At 49.9% G+C, this 19,457-nt stretch overlaps 2 protein-coding genes across 2 annotated transcripts in view; one reads left to right on the forward strand and one right to left on the reverse strand.

Annotated features, from left to right (window-relative positions):
* The window catches only part of CMIP (c-Maf inducing protein), a 266,897-nt gene that overhangs the window by 16,481 nt on the left and 230,959 nt on the right, over positions 1-19,457 (forward strand). The window lies entirely within an intron of this gene.
* LOC126943983 (peptidyl-prolyl cis-trans isomerase A-like) lies at positions 16,607-17,521 on the reverse strand. Its single transcript, XM_050773227.1, has one exon. It carries the CDS (start codon positions 17,137-17,139, stop codon positions 16,759-16,761), a length of 381 nt encoding a protein of 126 aa, XP_050629184.1. The 5' UTR covers positions 17,140-17,521; the 3' UTR covers positions 16,607-16,758.

Consider the following 19,457-nt stretch of genomic DNA (forward strand, 5'->3'; position numbering starts at 1 on the left):
TTTTGCATCTGCCGTCTCTTTCCTCCCAGGACCCTGGCTGATACACCAGGAGCTTGAGGAGATGGAGTGGTGTTCAGAGCCTCCTCTTAGAGTTCAGAGCCACCAAACGGGCATCATGCTGAACGTGGGAGAAACAAAAGAATCTCTTGCACTTGAATTCTTTTCTGAAAATTTGCCCCCTGCAAAGAAAAATGGTGGTGATGATGATGGTGATGATGATGGTAATGGTGATGATGATGATGATGGTGATGATGATGGTGATGATGATGATGGTGATGATGATGGTGATGATGGTGATGATGATGATGGTAGTGGCCATTTTTTTGCCTACTCACTGTGGGCTCGTTGTGAAGAACTTTGATGCTCTGTTGTGTGTGATCATTATGAGAATCCCGTGAGGTTTTTCGATGATGAAGGAAACTGAGGTTTAGAGAGTTGAAGTAATTTGTGAAGGCTCAGGTTGGGCAAGAGGTCCCGCCCAGCTTTGAACCCAGATGCAGCTCCCTGCGAGGTTACCAGGCTTCCTGATGAGGTGTTTTACAACAAAGGCTAAGCCAGGCAAAACCCATTGTTTTGCAACTTCTGGCTTGGATTGGGTGTCTTGTTGAGTTTGTGGGCAGTGGATCTGATGTTTTCCACTTCTTCCCATTTGGCAGGGCTGTGTGCATGGAGCGTGAGGGGCTGGCTGGGCAGACAGTATTGACGTGACTGAATTCAGCCATGGCCCATGTTGGAAAATGTTTGTCGATTTTTCCTTCTCTGTTTGCCCTTTCCCCCTTTTTTTTGTTTTTATAATTAGAATCAGAGCCAGCCATAGTCCGAAGAGAACTTGCAGTTCATCTAGTTCTGGGATGGCAAATATGTGACACTTGTGCTGCCACTCCTCATTGCCTTGACCATGGTAGACATTGCTAATCAACCCTAGTGTACTCAGTCTTTCCAGTGAGCTCAGAGACAGCCACTATTAATCAATTGTTGTTGGCATGCAACGGGGACTGTGTTTGCCATTCTTGATGTACCCAGCTTCTTTCACTGCATAGATTAGAAACTTAAGGCCTAGAGTCGTTAAATGACCCTCAAGGGAGCCAGTGGAATTTCGAAGCCTTCTCCACACCAGAGTGTTGGCTCTTAAGAGATGATTTTGGGTTAAACAAAGTGTGATATAGAGGAAAGCTCCTGGGTTTGCAGAGCAGTGCCTGGCTCTGGGTTCAGATCCCAGCAATGCCTCTTATTGCTTATAACTCTGGGTAGATCACATGAGTTCTGTGACTCTCGTCTTGGAAACTGCAATTATGATCCCTACGTCCCAGGACTGCGAGAATGAATGACATGGTATATTTATCCAACATTCAGCACTATGTGCTGGGCACCGTTCTAGGCGTTGAGTGTTGCGGTGAGCTGCATAGGCAGCTCTCATGGAGCTGGCCGCCCTCATGAAGATGAGGATAGTTTTCTTCCTCTTTCCTTCTTGGAAACACATGGAACTGGGTTGTCGTCATCTTTTACTTCTTCTCTGTCATATCCACTTAAATTTTCGTCCAGTTATGCATCACATAACTTGCTTTGGGAAGTGATTTATTTTTTCTTTCATTCCTGGTGTCATTTCCGTTCTTATATCTGGGTGGATGGTCCGTGAGTCCTTTGTCAGTCACAAAAAATCAAAATGACAGAATATTCCCTACTGAATGGATGTTCTGGGATACTGGGTCTAGATTTGGGAGTGACATACTCCCTTTGAAAATGTGCTGAAAGCTATGGATCCTTGGGCTGGCAAAATGGTAAGACAGAGCAGGACTTATAAAACTTAGCAACTATGTGGTTTTTTTTTTTGTTTTTTTTTTTTTTTTTTTGAGACGGAGTCTCGCTCTGTCGCCCAGGCTGGAGTGCAGTGGCCGGATCTCAGCTCACTGCAAGCTCCGCCTCCCGGGTTCACGCCATTCTCCTGCCTCAGGCTCCCGAGTAGCTGGGACTACAGGCGTCCGCCACATCACCCGGCTAGTTTTTTTTTTTTGTATTTTTTAGTAGAGACGGGGTTTCACCGTGTTAGCCAGGATAGTCTCGATCTCCTGACCTCGTGATCCGCCCGTCTCGGCCTCCCAAAGTGCTGGGATTACAGGCTTGAGCCACTGCGCCCGGCCGCAACTATGTGTTTTTTAACATCCATAATATAGGCATTCTTTGGGACTCGTGGACACTCCCCCTCCAGGGTAATAAACCAGGCCAGGGGGCTAGTGACGCTTCCCCAGCAGGAAATGGAGCTTTGTGTGGAAATAAACATGTGAGTGATAAAAAAAAAAAAATTTCATTAAGTAGAAAGATCAAGGTTTTTATTTAGAGTTCTGCTCCTTTGGCCAGGGAAGTGTGGGGCTTATCCCTTCAGCATTTTCTGCACTTGCTTGAGCTGTGTTTAGTCTTCTTGGTTATGGTGAAATATTTTTTCTTTTATCCCAGTCTGGAGTTTCAAGGTTGGCACTTCTTGCCCCTAAAATGTTTGTTTTAAGATTTAGAGCAGTTCTTCACTCTTTGATAAGGTGGAGCACATTGCTGGAGCTGCATTGTGGTGGAGTCCGATGCTGTTCTGCCGGAATCAGGCAGGTGGTGGCTCACTGCTCAGCTCTGCCCTGGCTCTCATTGTGACCTTGGGCGGCCTCACCTCCCTGACCTGTAAAGTGGAGGGACAGAGTGACCACAAACCCTTGATGACCAACGATTGAAGAATACTAAGCATGAGAAAATACGCCCAGAGAGTATCCACAGAGGCCAGGGCAGTCTTGGCATTTGAACACCTGGAGTTGGGGAAGTATGGGTCCTTTACTGAGTCTCTATCATGGAGGCTACCTGGCAAATTCAGCTAGTGTGAACGGAGCAGTGGACGATGGGTGCAGGTCTAGTGGCTTCCTCCTCCTGTATACCAAGGACTTCACCTTCAGCAAGGGTAAGCAAGCACCACTAAGAGAAGCCGAGGGTTTTCCTTGGTGGTTAACATTTTAAGGACCCCAATAAACGAGTTTCCTCATTGTCTTTGATTTTCCCCACATTAGCTGGCCCTGATCTTCGGCCGCACCCTAGAGCAAAACGTCACTTAAGTGACTAGAGAGGGACAGAGTTCCATGGGGCCATTTTAGATTTAGATATGAAATTTTTCTGGGATAATTCCTTTGCCATTGAATTTTGCATTTGCATGTTCTAAAGCCAAAAAAAGGAGTTGAACTTTCCCTTTTGTTTGCTTCATTGCTCCCACTGCGTTTGGCGGGATGGCGGTTGTGGTTTTTCTTCTTAGATTCGTTTTGATAAGTGTGCTGTGCGCGTGGAGTCCTCTCGCCTCCCTGAGGATTTTGTAGGGCGATTCAAGCCGGCTGTCTGCCCAGCTGGGTACCAATTGCCAGGGCTGGACCGGGTGAAATAATGGAACCCGCCATTTCTCAGGCACCTATGATGTGCCAGGCACTTACTCAGCCCCCTGGGTGGGCAGCGTCCCTGTGTTACAGGAGAGGGGACAGGTTCCCCAGATCCCTGGCCTCCAGCGTCATGTGGCTGTGGGTTGTGGAGCCGTGATACAAACCCAGGTCAGGCCGACTCGAGCTCGTGTGTCTTTTCCTAGGCTCCACTGCTTTTTCTGAGACCCCAGGGGACTTCCCAGATGTCCTTTATATGCCCACTCTTGTATGGTTCCACCTAAGGAAAAATGAAGTAGGTGTTGGTTGGACAAGGCAGGCCTTGGAGAGTTCTCCTTCATTTCTCCTGCTCCTCAGCCTCCTTGCCAAGCTTGGGTGCAGCCAGGATTTTCCTAGTCCCTTGAGTTCCTGGCTGGGGTGGCTTTTTCCAGGCAGCCAGCTCAGGGAGGAAGCTAGGCCTCCATCCTCCTCACCTTTGTGATCTTCTGAGGGAGCCGCAGCCGGTGTGTAAAGGAAGTGGGGGTACAGACAGTAGCTTTGTCATTCATCTCCCCATTTCGCAGATGAGAAAAGGAGGCTCCCAAGAGAAGTGGTGTGGGCACAGTGAGAGGTGGCCGGCTAAGCCAGAGCTCTTCCCAGTGGGGCTCGCTGCCCCCCTACCTGGGGGTGAGGGGTCACCTGCCAGCACCTTCCTAGAATTAGCTCTGAGGCTAACGAGAGGAAAGATGAGATCTGGTCACAGGCCACACATCTGGTCCGATGGGGCCGATGCCTGGATTTCACGGTTGGCGAAACTGAGGCCCAGGAAGACAGACTGCCCCAGTCGCTGTCCCTACCCTGGTACAGCGTGCTGTTTTCTCACTTTGTCTGCTTGATGGTGCGACCAGGAAAATCTTGATCAGGGAAGAGGGAAAGTCTCATTCATTCATGCATTCATTTATTCATTCATTCGTTTTGGCAGTTGAAGTTCTGAGGTTTCTTTAAACTTTTTTTTATTGTGGTAAAATATACATATCACAATACTTATCATTTTAACCATTTGTAAGTGTACAATTCAGTGGCATTAAATAAATTCAGTCACCACTATCTACACCCAGAAATCATCCCCAACATAAACTCTGTACCCGTTCTCTTCTCGTCTCAGCTCCTGGTCACTGCTATTCTACTTGCTCTCTCTATGACGTTGCCTATGAAGTACCTGAGCTCAGTGGAATCACATAGTATTTGCCCTTCTGTGTCTGGCTTATGTCCCTTAGTGTGAGGTTTTTACGTTCCACCCATGTTGTAGCACATGCCGGAATTTCCTTCCTTTTTTTTTTTTTTGTTTTTTTGAGATGGAGTCTCACTCTGTAGCCCAGGCTGGAGTGCAGTGGTGCAATCTCCACTCACTGCAAACTCCGCCTCCGGGGTTCACGCCATTCTCCTGCCTCAGCCTCCCGGGTAGCTGGGACTACAGGTGCCCGCCACCACGCCTGGATAATTTTTTGTATTTTTAATAGAGATGGGGTTTCACCGTGTTAGCCAGGATGGTCTTGATCTCCTGACCTGGTGATCCACCCGCCTCGGCCTCCCAAGGTGCTGGGATTACAGGCGTGAGCCACCGCACCTGACCGAATTTCCTTCCTTTTTAAGGCCAAATAATGTTCCATTGACTGGATAGACCACATTTGATTTGTCCATTCTTCTGTCGACGGATACTTGAGTTGTTCCCTTGTTGGCTGTTGTGGGTAGTGCTGCTGTGAACACTGGTGCAAGCATTTGTTATCGTCCCTGCTTTTGATTCTTTTGGATATGCATCTAGGAGTGGACATTTATTTTTTAAAGATGTTCACTCCCCTTACCCATTACATAAAGAACTCAGATTTATTGTAGAACCATTAGATAACGCAAATAAACAGAAGAAAACAAAATCCACGTAGAATGCTGACACCCAGAGATAATAATTCACATTTTTGTAGGGCGTTCGTTTGCATGCGCCATTTTTTCCATCTGTACTTGATGATGCTGTACCTGGACAGTCTTTGGTAGTGTGGGCTGGATCTTCATTTAGAAATATATAAACGAGGCCGGAGGCCCTGCGGTGGAGGGAGGGGAGGCCAGCTGGACTTTCACTACCGCCAGGAAGCGTCCTTGATGGGGCAGGATGCACGCCGTGTCTCACGCTGTGTCTCACGCTGTGTCCTGCTGTGCTTGCTTCCTTTTCCTGTTCTCTGTCCCCAGACTGGACCCTGTATGTTTCTCACCGGTTCCTAACACTCACTGTCCCAAGAAGGCTGCCTCGCACAGTGCCTGGTCATGATTAGTGCTCAATAAGTATTTGTTGAATGAGCCAATAAGAAATGATCAATTGAGGCCGGGCGCGGTGGCTCACGCCTGTAATCCCTGCACTTTGGGAGGCCGAGGCGGGCAGATCACGAGGTCAGGAGATCGAGACCATCCTGGCTAACACGGTGAAACCCCGTCTCTACAAAAAATGCAAAAAATTAGCCGGGCGAGGCGGCGGGCGCCTGTAGTCCCAGCTACTCGGGAGGCTGAGGCAGGAGAATGGCGTGAACCCGGGAGGCGGAGCTTGCAGTGAGCCGCGATCGCGCCATTGCACTCCAGCCTGGGCGACTAAGCGAGACTCCATCTCAAAAAAAAAAAAAAAAAAAAAAAAAAAAGAAATGATCAATTGAATGAACAAATGAGAGAAATTCCCGAGTGAGCTGGCCTTGGACCTGGCTCAGCTGAGCCATGAGAGGGCCTCTCTGGCTAGATCATTTCACCTGTAGCCTGCAGCAGGCGTGTTGGTGGAGGTGACTGGGCAGAGTGACCCAGCACGGTGAGCTGTCCTTGCTGTCACCTGTGGGAAAGGCAGGGGTTGTGTCTGTGACCCTGGCTCAGACAACAGGGCCCTGTGAGTTCCCTCACTCCAGACCTTCGCTCAGGGTCTTCTGGGTGTCAGGTGCTTGGCTGAGGGCTGGGCTGTGGGGTGAACCAAACACAGTCGCACTGGAACACCTTCATTCCCGTGGGGGAGACAACCCTTGCGGAAAAGAAGCTGGTAATTTCAGGTAGCAAGAAGTCAATGATGAAAAATACATCCTTATCCTCTGCTTTTTCTTTTCTTCTCTCTTCTTTTCATTCTTTTTTTACTGTTTATTTTGTCTAATTTTTTTGAGGCAGGGTCTCGCCCTGTCACCTAGGCTAGAGTGCAGTGGCATAGTCACAGCTCGCTGCAGCCTCAGCTTCCTGGGCTCAAGTGATTCTCCCACCGCAGCCTCTTGAGTAACTGGGACTACGGCTGTGTGCCACCACACCCAGCTAATTTTTACTTTTTTTGTAGAGACAGGGTTTTGCCATCTTGTCCAGGCTTGTCTTGAATTCCTGAGATAAAGTGATCCTCCTGCCTTGGCCTCCCAAAGTGTTGGGATTACAGGCATGAGCCACTGGGCCTGGTCTCTTTCCCTTTTTTTTTTTTTGAGACGGAGTCTAGCTCTGTCGCCCAGGCTGGAGTGCAGTGGCCCGATCTCGGCTCACTGCAAGCTCTGCCTCCCGGGTTCACGCCATTCTCCTGCCTCAGCCTCCCAAGTAGCTGGGACTACAGGCGCCCGCCACCTCGCCCGGCTAGTTTTTTGTATTTTTTTAGTAGAGATGGGGTTTCACCATGTTAGCCAGGATGGTCTCCATCTCCTGACCTCATGATCCGCCCGTCGCAGCCTCCCAAAGTGCTGGAATTACAGGCTTGAGCCACCGCGCCCGGCCTCTTTCCCTTTTTAAAAAAATTACTTCATTTGGCTGTTTCTTGGTTGATTGGAGGCCAGGGATGTGCAGTTACTGTGTTTGAATCTTAGCTCCGCCACTTACTAGTGATGATCTTGGCAATGGTCTTGAGCTTGGCGAGCCTCAGTTTCCTTGTCTGTGTAATGAAAGATGGGGGTGTGTCTACCTCACAGGGTTATCGTGAGGCATAACCGAGATATTGCTCGGGAAGCACTTCTTATTGGTATTACTCATGAATGGGCCATTATTGCGTAATGAATCTGATGGCCACATGGTTTTGAAATTACAAAACCAGTGCCATCCAGTTGATTGGTGATCTGCCCGGGATAGGAGCAAGTTAATGCATTGACCATGGGGGACTTAGCACAGCACCATTTCCCTGGGAGACTTTGGCTGAACCGAATTTGTTCGGCCAAAGGTTCTGCCTCCTCCCTGGGAACTAGGAACAAAAGAGCCTTGCTTGAAAGAGGCTGTTGTTCCTTCACCAAGTTTAGAAAGCCAAAGTTCGGTTTCTGCAACCAGTTCCAGGAGTTATGTGGCAGGGCCAGACTTTTTCCTTTTTTCTTGTGCCTAATTTTGGGCCAGTTCTTCTGGTTAGATGATTGAGATGACCAGAACATACAGGAAAATAAACAGAAACCCCTAAACCGCGCTTTGAAGCTGTCCATCCTCGCTGGGCAGGGACAAGGATCTTCTTGGGCTCTAGCAGTTTTTTTAGTGGAGCGAGTTTCCATCCTACCAGGCAAGGGGTTTAGGAGAGGTTGTGTGATGCAGGCCCACGCCCTCGGGCTAGACATGGACCCGCATTTGTCACCGGTCCCTAACACTCAACGCTGGGACTTGGGCACATCCCGCAACTGGTCTGAATGCCCCGGCCTCGTGTCCCCATCACAGATGAGGTGCTTGACAACCTCCTGCCCCGTTGGGAAGGTGGAACAAAGCCTGCCTAGTGAGGCAGGGGCTTAACATAGCCCCCAGTTTCTCTTTCCCCTGTTAAAGCTTGCTGTGAGAAGATGAGAGGACTCATGGTATAAAATGCCATTTATACCCCAAGTTTGGTCTGGAGAAAAGAGGAATTTAGTGTTTTTACTTTTCCTGGCCTCTTCTCATTTGCTCCTTTATTTTTTTCTTTTTCTTCTTTATTTGTTTTTGAGATGGAGTCTCGTTCTGTCACCCAGGCTGGATGCCATGCAGTGGCATGATCTTGGCTCACTGCAACCTCTGCCTTCCAGGTTCAAGCGATTCTTGTGCCTCTGCCTCCTGAGTAGCTGGGTTTACAGGCGTGTGCCACCATGCCTGGCTAATTTTTAAATTTTTATTAGCAATGGGGTTTCGCCATCTTGCCCAGGCTGGTCTTGAACTCCTGGACTCAAGCAATTCACCTGCCTCAGCCTCCCAAAGTGCTGGGATTATAGGTGTGAGCCGCAGTGCCTGTCCTTCATTTGTTTGTTGTTTTTTTTTTTTGAGGCACAGTCTTGCTGTATTGCCCAGGCTGGAGTACAGTGATGTAATCACGGCTCACTGCAGTCTCAGCCTCCCAGACTCAAGCGATCCTTCTGTCCCAGCCTCCCCAGTAGCTGGAATCATGGGAGTGCACCACCATGCCCAGCCCTTGCTCCTTTGTTTCTATTGTGGGGCTCCTGTGGTCCTCTTGTCCAGGTGAACAAGACTTTGAAATGCATGATCAGGGGCAACCTTTTGGGTAGCTTTTTGGAGCCCAAGATAATGAGGAGCGGGCCTTCCTGGGCAGGGGACAGAGGGCTGGGGAGGCAGAGGGCCATGGTTCTCCACATTCACCTCAGGCTCCCAATCTTGTCTTCGAGATATACTGTAAAGTGGGCTCATTCTCCCACTGCCCACTCAGACCCCCAGGTGATGTGTCCATTTTCTGGAAGTAGAGCACAAACTCAGAGAGAGGCTGGGGCCGGAATTCCGGCTCTGCTGCCCCATCTGCATGAGCCTCCACCTCCCTGCGGGTAAAATGAGGCCAAGGATGGAACCCTTCAGCACATTGTAGGGCGAGAACGAAGTGAGAAGTGAGAAGATGCGCCCCAGACCTCTCACAGTTGCCTGTGTGTGCCGTGCCCTCTGTGCTTTCAGGGTGTTCTCTCATTTAGCCGTTAGGCATCGTGCCTGAAGCATGCCCTTATGGGGCACCTACTGGGTACCAGGCATTATGCTAAGGGTTAGGAGTGTGGAGATAGCAGCCTGGGAGGAGAGAGTTATGGACAATCGATTCCAGTGCCCGCAAACAAAGGTGACTCAGGGTGGGCACTCATGGGAAGTGGCAGGGTCCCTGGAGAGAAGGCTGCTGATCCAAGAACGGGCCCACTCGGGCCAGGAGGAGAAAGCAGGGAGGAGCATTCCGGGCAGAACACAGCATCGGAAAGCCCGAGGGGCCTGGCGGGGCCTGGCACATGCTCCATGGGCCTCAAGTGTATCGAGGGGGCTAGGGGTGGGTGGAAGTGTGGAAGGGCGGGCCCAGTGAGCTGCCTGCATGCTGGCCTTGGGACTTTGGACTTCAACACAGAAGCCGAATTCCAGGAAGGCCGCATGAACGGCTTGTTCTTTCCTCCTCCGCTTTGAGAGGACCTAGTTCTTTGCCCCGATTTGGACCAACCTTAGGCCTAAGAACCTGGGAGTGGCTGAGCTGATCAGGAAGGTGGGGCCATTTCGTCGCCAGCAGGGAAATGGCCTCTGTCCCTCAACCTTTGACGTTGGTGGGGAAACCCAAAGGGGCTGGCAGCCCTTGTGGTCTTTCTGGACTAGAAGCATCTAGACCCAGGATAATGCAAAGAATTGTCATGTACAGGAAAACTGGGATCAGCCCAGGCCAGTAATCAAAACAGCGTGTTGGAAGTTGTACCTTGGCCTCTGCCACTTGCCTGCTGTGTGACCTCGGTCAAGTAACTTCACCTGTCTGAGCTTTTGTTTTTCATCAGTACAATGGGGCAGATCGCAGTGCTAACTCATGGGCTTCTGCAAAGGATTCAGTGAGATAATGCACATCTGGTGTTAACCTTGTGTCTGACACAGAGAAAGTATACAGGAAAAAGAGAGGGCTCTTATTACTGCTGTTACCACTGTCATTGCTACTGTTACCAAGATTACAGAGGAGGGGACCTGACTACACCTGAGGTCTAAGGGGCCAGAGAGGGCTTCCCAGGGCAGGTGATGTCAAGCTTTGGAGTCAGATGTTCTTAAGTTCAGGCTTTGCCTGAACTGTGGATTCACAGTTCTTTAGAGAACTCACTGTGTGTGACATTGGACAAGTTAGTTATTGAAATTAAGTTGAGCATGTTACTTACCTTCTGATTACCTTAGTTAAACTCTACCTGGAAAATGGGATAATAACACGCAACACCCAGGCTGCCGTGGGAGTATCAGAGCTACCAGGCCAAGTCTGTTTGAACAGTTTCCTGAATGTCTTGGTGGGTGGGATGGAGAGGGATGAGGAGGGCCTTCTTTGGGCTCCTCCTGTCTGCTGCACCCTTGACCTTGTCTGGTGTCTGACAGCAGCAGCAGGTAAAGAGCAGGCCTCAGTGATCTCCTGCATTTCCTCCGGCCCTCGCTGGGAGCCCTTGCCTTGCCTAACAGTTCACCAAGTACTGTGTACTATCTTTTGCAGAAATCATGAGCAGGAGGAAGAACAAACCACTTCCTCTACAACCTTCAGATTTATCAGAGACAATTTTTGACAGTTTCAGTTTAAAGAGCATTTGAAAAGAAAGACGTTGAAAGCAGTAGGGAAATAAAGCAGCCCCTGGCCTCAGCTCTCTGCTGCTTCCACGTTTGAGACGAAGGTGCCTCGGGGATGCTGGGAGAGGGCCCCGGCGGTTCAAGAGGTGCGCCATCCAGGCGCCCCGTCCAGGCGGCTTGTGTCCAGAGCCTTCTTTGCACGTGCAGCCTGCTGGCCGTGGTGGCTGGGGTTCTGGGCATCTGCAGGGTGCTTTTCATGTCCTGGGAGTAGTGGCGTTTGCACAGAGGCCGGGTCACAGAGACAGATGTTTCAGAAGTTTGACCTCAAAACAGCTTTCTTTTCCCTTGGGTTGTCTGGAGAAAGTGCTAAAAATAAGGCTGGAGCTGAGCAGGCGCTGCTGACAGGCCGCCTGGAGGTTCGGGTCCACCATGAAGGTGGAGTCTTGGGGTTATGCTGGCTGGAGCCATAGGAAATTGAGATTTAAAAAAACTATTAAAAAAGAATATAAACGAGATCTTGCCCAGGCTGGTCTTAAACTCTTGAGCTCAAGAGATCCTCCCATCTCGGTCTCCCATACTACTGGGATTACAGGCATGAGCCACTGTGCTCAGCCAAAATTGGGATTTTGTAAGTAGAAAATGATTAAATATTGGTTCCATATAGTTTGTAAGTAAATACAGTTCTTGACTTCCACATGTTGTCTCTTCGCTGTAGCCCTGAAACTCCTAAGATCAGTACAAAAAGAAATGCTTTCTTGGGAAGGAAAAGGGAGCTTTGTGATTGGTGTACATACACATAGGCACACAAATATGCATACACATATGTACACAAGGCACAATACATGCATATAAGTATACCCACATGCACACACAGGTACACATAAATGCATGTAGATATACACACACGTGCGTATACACATATACATGCATACATATGTGCATATGCACCTGTACACACAGGCACAATACATGGACATAAATAAACCCACATGCACACACACATACATGTATACATACATGCACACATACACAAAAATACTATGCATACTTGCTTGTGCACACGTACACACAGGCACAATATATGCATATAAATATACCTACATGAGTACATATGTACACATACATACGTATAGGTATACACACGTGTACATAGAGATGCATGTGTAGACGTGTGTATATATACATGTACAAATGCATACATACACATACACATGTACAAGCATATACATTTGTATGTGCATATGTACATATACACATGCATGCAGACATGCACACAGATACATAGGCATACATGTATACATATGCAGACATGTAATACATATATACATACCAGTGTACACACATACACACACACACATATACACATACACACACACGCGCACACAGTTATACAGTAGTCCCCCCTCATCCTTGGGGGATATGTTTCAAGATTCCCAGTAGATAGCTGAAATGGTGGAGAGTACTGAACCCTACATAGACTCTGTTTCATCCTGTGCACACATACTGGTGATTAAAGTTTATAAGTAAAATAAGGGTGACTGGAACACAAGCACCACGATACCATGACAGTGGAATTGATTACCGAGAGGGCTGCTGAGTGACTCACGGGCAGCTAGGGCATGCAGTGTGGACAAACTGGACAGAGAGAGGATTCACGTCCTGGACAAGATGCAGCAGGACAGTGTGGGATTGAAGACTAAAGAGTTGTCTGGAATTTTCCATCTAATCTTTTTAGACTGCGGTTGACTGTGGGCCACTGAAACCGCGGAAGGTGAAACCGCAGGTCAAGGGACGCTGCTGCAGGTGCACACACAGATTCATGAACATGTACATGCATGTGCACTCAACGCATATGCCGTGTACGCACACATTCACATGCGTAGGTGCTCTCAGTATACACCTGTATGCACATGCACACAGGTACATCTCCACTGGCCATCTTTGACATCTCACTCACTGCATTTGTGTTTCTGGTGTATATGTAACTTTGGAAAAGTTGTGTGACGTTTCTGCCTCAGTTTCCTCGTCTGTAAGACGAGATTAGCAGCAGTGTTTATGACCTGGGATTGTGGTCAGGATTCCGTGAGATGATGTATGAACCAACTTGAGAACAAAGCTCAGAACCCCAGAAGTGCTTCATGAAGATGAGCTGTCCTTATTTCCAGTGTCCTTCGTGGTGGCTCATCCGGCTGCCTGTTCTGGTATCCTGTGTGTGGCGTGCCCCATGCGTGGAGGAGTGGCCCATCTCCCCAGGGGTCCCCTGGGTCTGGTAGGCAGTGAACACAGCCACTCACTTGACACCGTTGAGTGTCAGCTACATGCCATGCACTGTCCTAGGGTGCCCCAACATGGTCCCTGCTGTCAGGAACCTGAGCATTCCCTGGGGGTGGCACCCGCAAATGTGTCGGTGAATCACCCGACCCCTTCAGAGGTGGCAGATGCTAGGACAGTAGAGGGGCAGGGTGAAGGGGTGGAGAGACAGAGGCCCCTCAGGAGGTGGCCTGGAGGCAAGAGCCGGTCCTGTGTAGATGTGGGGAGGCCGTGGGGATGGTAAGTGTAGAGGCCCTGGGGTGTCTGAGGTGTGGAGGCTGGAGGGACATCCAGGGGCCCATGGTGGCATCCCTGGTGTTCTGCACCCTGCGCCCAGTACTTTGTCCTGTTCCTTTCAGGGCTTGGCCACACCACAGCTGCCCAGTGAGTGTCTGAGGGGCTGGTCTGTTTAACTGCTTGCCCTGAAGATGGCGAGGACAGCCTGTTCGCCTTGCATTCAGTGGGCCAAGGTTACATAGGTCCCATTTCCTCTGCGGACCCTCAGCATCCTGATCTATAAAATGGGCATGAATATAGGACCTTCAGCCACAGCACCAGCCTGCCTGTGGCCCACGCCTCCTGCCTGGCCTCCTCTGAGGTCAGTGCCTTCAGCTCCTGCCGCGCTGGTGGCCACCGCCTGCGAGTGCCTGTGTCGGCCTCTGTCTCTGCAGGACGACGTGAACAGGCTGCGGCTGTCACTGACGTGTCTTCCTTCGTGTTTGTCGTTGGGGGGGCATATAATTGCATTCCTCATGAGGGAATGACACAGAAAGGGCAGGGGGTGTCAGCACGGCTGCTCTGTAATTTCCATGTCTGGGACGGATTTCAGGACTGAGCTGTTTTCCTCTTTGACCGGCAAAGGCTGTTGCCCAAGTCAACAGTGGTGCATTTTTGAATTTGTCTTTGTTGGTTTTCTTTTTCCCTTTCTTCTTCTTCTTCTTCTTTTAAAAATAGGTCTTTTTTTTTTTTTTTTTTTCCATCCTATGAAATAAAACTGGAGACTTGGATGTGGTGGGTAAGAATTAGCAGTTCCTGTCCTTTTGGTGTGGGAGTTGGGCGGGGGTTGACTTAAATACTTATTTCCCATTAAGAGGTTCATGGACTTGGACGCTTGTGTCGGAATGGGGTGATCTCAAATCTCACTAATGATTTTCGACCCCTGTAGGACTCGGGCCTGCCTTTGGGGGGACGCAGGGACGCGTCAAGCAGAGGCTGCAAGCGGGTGACCCATGGGCCAAGTCCAGTCTGCTGACGTGTTTTACTTGGCCCACACAGTGGGGTTTTTTTTTTTTTCTTTTTTTCTTTTTCTTTTTCTTAAAGCTTCAGTATGTTGTCTGCCTTTAAAGTTGGGAGCATTCCCCTAAGATATTCCGGATTTCCACTTTCTAATACCAACAACAGAAGCAAACACTTCCATGTGACCTGCCACAGGCCTGGCTCAGCTCTAGACGACTCCCATCGCTTTGCTCCTGGGATCCCCAGACAGTTCCGAGGTGCTGCTTCCTGTGATCATCCCCATTCTCCAGCTAAATAAGCAGAGGCAGGCCTTCAGCCGGGCACTCCTGGTTGTGCCCATGTTCCTGTGTGGCCACCCATTTGGGCCAGGCATGGCAGGCATGGCCTCTCCACTCCCCCAGCCTCCCAGGCCACTGTATTCAGGTTCCCCCCTGCTCAGAGCTCGTGGGCGTGGACTGTGTACCCCCCAAGCTTGGAGAGGGCAAGGTGGCTGTGGGAGTCCAGCTGCTGCTCCTTAAATTGAGTCGTCTGTCACTGACTTACCCTCCCTCCCTCTCTCCCTTCTGTCTCTATCCTTTTCTTTCCCCCTTCTTTCTCCCACTTCCTCCACTCCTTCCTGCCCCCCTTCCTTTCTTCACTCTCTCTTTCCTTCACTCCCCTCCTCCCATTCATCTGGTGCTTACTGGGGGCCGCTGGGTCGGTGGGTCGCACACCACTTCTGCTTCATGTGAGGGGTTCGTGCCAGCTTCTCCCTGCTTTCAGACACGCCTCTAGTGGGAGGTGCTGCATTAGGATCCCAGGGGTGAACTGAGTCAGGTCAGAGGAGCAGGGGAGCCCCAGCCCCTGGTGTCTTCTTACTTTGTGGTCTCTTCTGTGTCACTGCACTTCTATGAAAGGGGCACGATGGAGGAAGTGGAGGAACCACTGCCCGCCTGCGGAGGGGCGTCAGTGTTGGCCGTGCTCATGGTGCCCTCCTCCTGGGGCTCCCTCTCCTCTGGTCCTGCCTCTCCTGCACGCCCTTCCTGCCTCCTTGGTGCCAGGGGAGCCAACCCAGGACAGTCTCTGTGCCCAGGCCCTGCCAACCTGGCTGCCTTACCTCCAGCCATGGGGGATGGGAGGGGAGGGAGCCGAGCAGTGCTTGTCTTTGCAGAACTACTGGTGGACTGAACGCGGTTCTGGGGGTGGTCAGGCCTGAGGGTAACTCATTTTGGAAGGTTTGGGGTGTCCCTTACTTAAGGAGGCTTCAGCAACATGGAGTTTAAGTGGCCCTCTTCACCGTGGCCTTGTGGCTTCGTGAATGGAACTGCTGTGGTCAGCATGGCTGGCCCTCTGGAGAGGAGGGTGGGCCATGAGGAGAAGATGCTGTGTCTGGAGGCCTTAACCCTTTCCTCCCTTCTCTCCCTCCCTCTCTTCTGTCTCTTTCTCTATCTCTTTCTAGGTGCGTAAAAAAACTACTTTCAGATAAAGTTGACATGCAATAAACTGCACATTCTCCCTTTGTTTTTAAAATGACCATCTGTTTCAGCCACACAAAGCAGGGTATAAAATAACATTTCAATATAACCACTCAGCGTAAGAAATGAACCATTTCGGCTGCAGTACCTGATACACCTTTCTCTGATTTCAAACCCTTCCTTTTCTCTGTCCTGACTTTGATGTTTATTCTTATGCATATTTTTGTACTTTTACAACTACATACCCTTATAGGACACTCCATAATGTTTCCAAGATTTTTTGTTGTTATTGTTATTTAGCTTTTATTTCACAGCCATAAACTTAACTCTGCAATCCAGCTAGGCATGGAAGGGAACAAGGAAAACATGGAGCCCAAAGGAAACTGCAGCGAGAGCACAAAGATTCTAGGATACTGTGAGCAAATGGGGTGGAGGGGCGCTCTCCTCAGCTACAGAAGGAACGGTCTGGTGGTTAACATAAAACACAGGTCGCTGGGGACGGTGTCTCAATCCTGTAATCCCAGCACTTTGGGAGGCCGAGGTGGGCGGATCACAAGATCGGCAGATCAAGACCATCCTGGCTAACATGGTGAAACCCCGTCTCTACTAAAAATACAAAAAAAAATTAGCCAGGCGTGGTGGCAGGCGCCTATAGTTCCAGCTACTCAGGAGGCTGAGGCGGGAGAATGGCGTAAACCCGGGAGGCGGAGCTTGCAGTGAGCCGAGATTGCGCCACTGCATTCCAGCCTGGGCGACAGAGGGAGACTGCTTCTCAAAAAAAAGATAAAACACAAGTCAAACTTATGCGAGTTGTCCACGGTCAACAATAGTAATCTTCTTGCTGGTGTCGACATTCCTGGACCCAAAGCGCTCCATGGCCTCCACAATCTTCATGCCTTCTTTCACCTTGCCGCAGACCACATGCTTGCGTCCAACCACTCCGTCTTGGCAGTGCACATGAAAAACTGGGAACTGTTTGTGTTGGGTCCAGCATTTGCCATGGACAAGATGCCGGGACCTGTATGCTTTAGGATGAAGTTCTCATCATCAAATTTCTCCCCATAGATGGACTTGCCACCAGTGCCATTATGGCGTGTGAAGTCACCACCCTGACACATAAACCCTGGAATAATTCTGAGAAAGCAGGAACCCTTATAACCAAATCCTTTCTCTCCAGTGCTCACAGCAGGAAAGTTTTCTGCTGTCTTTGGAACCTTGTCTGCAAACAGCTCGAAGGAGATGTGGTCCAAGGGCTTGTCGTCGACAGCAATGTCGAAGAACATCGCTGACGTGACTGATAGTACAGGGTTCCCGATGGCGTGGTGTCGAAGAACACAGTGGGGTTGGCCATGGTTGGTAGTACAGGGTTCCCAACGGTGCCAGTGTCTGCAGAGCGGCCATGTTTCCTAGATTGTAAAGTTTCATATAAATAGTATCATTACTTGGGCCTTCTTGTGCAACTTACCTTTTTAGTTTGCTTACATTGTGTATATGAGATTCATTGTATGGAGAAGCTGCGGCGTATTTATGCATTCTGTTGATGGCCTTTTAGATTGTTTCTAGATTTTTGCTGCTATAAACAATGCCACAGTGAACATCTTCGTAGATAATCTTCTTTTACAGGAATCCAAGCGTTTCTCCCATTTCTTATTTCTTCTCCTTCCCACTCCTTCTTTCCTTTTGTCTTTACTTCCCGACCTCAGCCAAGTTCAGCTTCTTGGGCTCCCTAAGAATCTTTAGGAGACAGTGAAAAAGAATGAGAAGACCTCAGCTGCAGCCTGGAGGTCAGGACTCCTGGGTTTCAACCTCAACTTGGTGGACCTCTTTGGGCTTCATCTATAATAGAACCATTTTTATCTCACAGGGCTAATTCATTCCACCTTGAGCCGAGCACCTGGGGCGTGTGGTTGGTGCTTGAAAAATGGCAGCTGGTTGTGTCTATCCTCTGATTTTGAAGAAACACATCAGGCTTGGAAATGTTGGCCATGAACTCTTTTTTTTTTTTTTTTTGAGATGGAATCTTGCTCTGTTACCCACGCTGGAGTGCAGTGGCATGGTTTCGGCTCACTGCAGCCTCTGCCTCCTGGGTTCAAGTCATTCTCTTGCCCCAGCTTCCTGAGTAGCTGGGATTACAAGCCCACATCACCACACCCACGCCTGGCTAATTTTTATATTTTTAGTAAAGACAGGGTTTCACCATGTTGGTCAGGCTGGTCTTGAACTCCTGGCCTCAGTTGATCTGCCTGCCTTGGCCTCCCAAAGTGCTGGGATTACAGGCGTGAGCCACCGCGCCTGGCCTGAATTCTTAAGGGGTAGATAAAGGGCATGGTGACCAGGTCCCCTCCTTTCCCACTGAAGGCAGTGGGTGCCCTCCCTGTGTGAAGGCAGCTTGGTTGTCGTCATCCGCACTCAGACCTCCTTGATCTGCATGTAAGGCTCAGGGATCATATAATATTTAAAAATGCAGCAGCTTAAACACAGCAGAAGCTTGTTTTTTTCTCTCATATAAAGGAAATCCAGGGTCTAAGTCGTGTTAGGATTGCCGTGGCTGGTCCGTGGCTTTGAGGGCCTAGGACCCCTCCATCTGGCTGCTCCTCCGTTCTTAGCACCTTGGGTCAGGGGCCAAGAGAGGCTCAAGTTCCTGCCATTTTGCCTAGATTCCAGTTAGTGGGAAATGGGATCTTACCATTTCATTTGCATTCTAGATAGCACAAAGTGGGAGTGGCAGGGGAGTGGAGAAGGACTTTTGCCCTATTAAGGAGACTTCTGTTTTCACCTTACTGGCCAGACTGTCGTGTGGCATCCCCGGCTGCAAGAGCATCTGAGAAATATAAGTGGGAGCCGTGAATCCCACCCCACAGCAGGATTTTATTACTGAGAAGGGAGAAGGGGACAGAATAGGCTGTTGGCATGGGCCACGCTAGCCATCTCTGCCACTGCCCTTCCCCGCCCACCCCAGAAAGTGTCCCAGGGCCAGTCTCCACTTCACTCTTGAGAAGGCGAAGGCCGGTCAGGGAGACATATTGCGTGGACATTCCCTCAAGCTTCCAGAACAGGCCATCCTTTGGAAGCCACTCACGTGTAGCACAGTGGAAGGAAGCAAGGCTTTTACAGGGGCAGAGGGAGCAGAAAGGTGTCAGCAAGGTGTAGAATAGAACAGAGCTGACAGTTCTGCATGGCGTCGGCAGCTCCTGGGAAGAGGTTGTAGGGCAGAGATTTTGGCTTCCTGTATGGAGAGGAGCAGGCTGCCAGAGGAGACAGTGAACTCCCCAAGAAAGCAGGTTTGTAAGCAAAGGTCAGATGGACATGTGTCAGTCAGGGAGGCCACCGAGTGCATTCTTGATCCAGAAAGCACGTTCGTGAAATTCCATTAAGGAATTACGTAAGGGATCTCATGCAGGGATGGCGAACGCACAGACCACGTTTGGTCCCGTCCACCCTCCAACCCTTGCTGGTCCTCCTGGTGCCCTGCAGAGCTGCAGCCACCCCAGAGCCTCCCGGTGGGAAGAAGTTGACACCTGAGATAAACCCATTTGCCTTTCCCATGTGAATTCAGTTCTCTTGTTCCTATAGGTGTGGACGTTGAGGGCCAGCCTGGAGG

Source organism: Macaca thibetana, chromosome 20, assembly GCF_024542745.1.
Source record: "Macaca thibetana thibetana isolate TM-01 chromosome 20, ASM2454274v1, whole genome shotgun sequence".
Lineage (NCBI taxonomy): Eukaryota > Metazoa > Chordata > Mammalia > Primates > Cercopithecidae > Macaca > Macaca thibetana.

Bases quoted from the DNA above. Each gene is read 5' to 3' on its own strand.
- LOC126943983 (XM_050773227.1), bottom strand. From the start codon at position 17,139: ATGTTCTTCGACATTGCTGTCGACGACAAGCCCTTGGACCACATCTCC.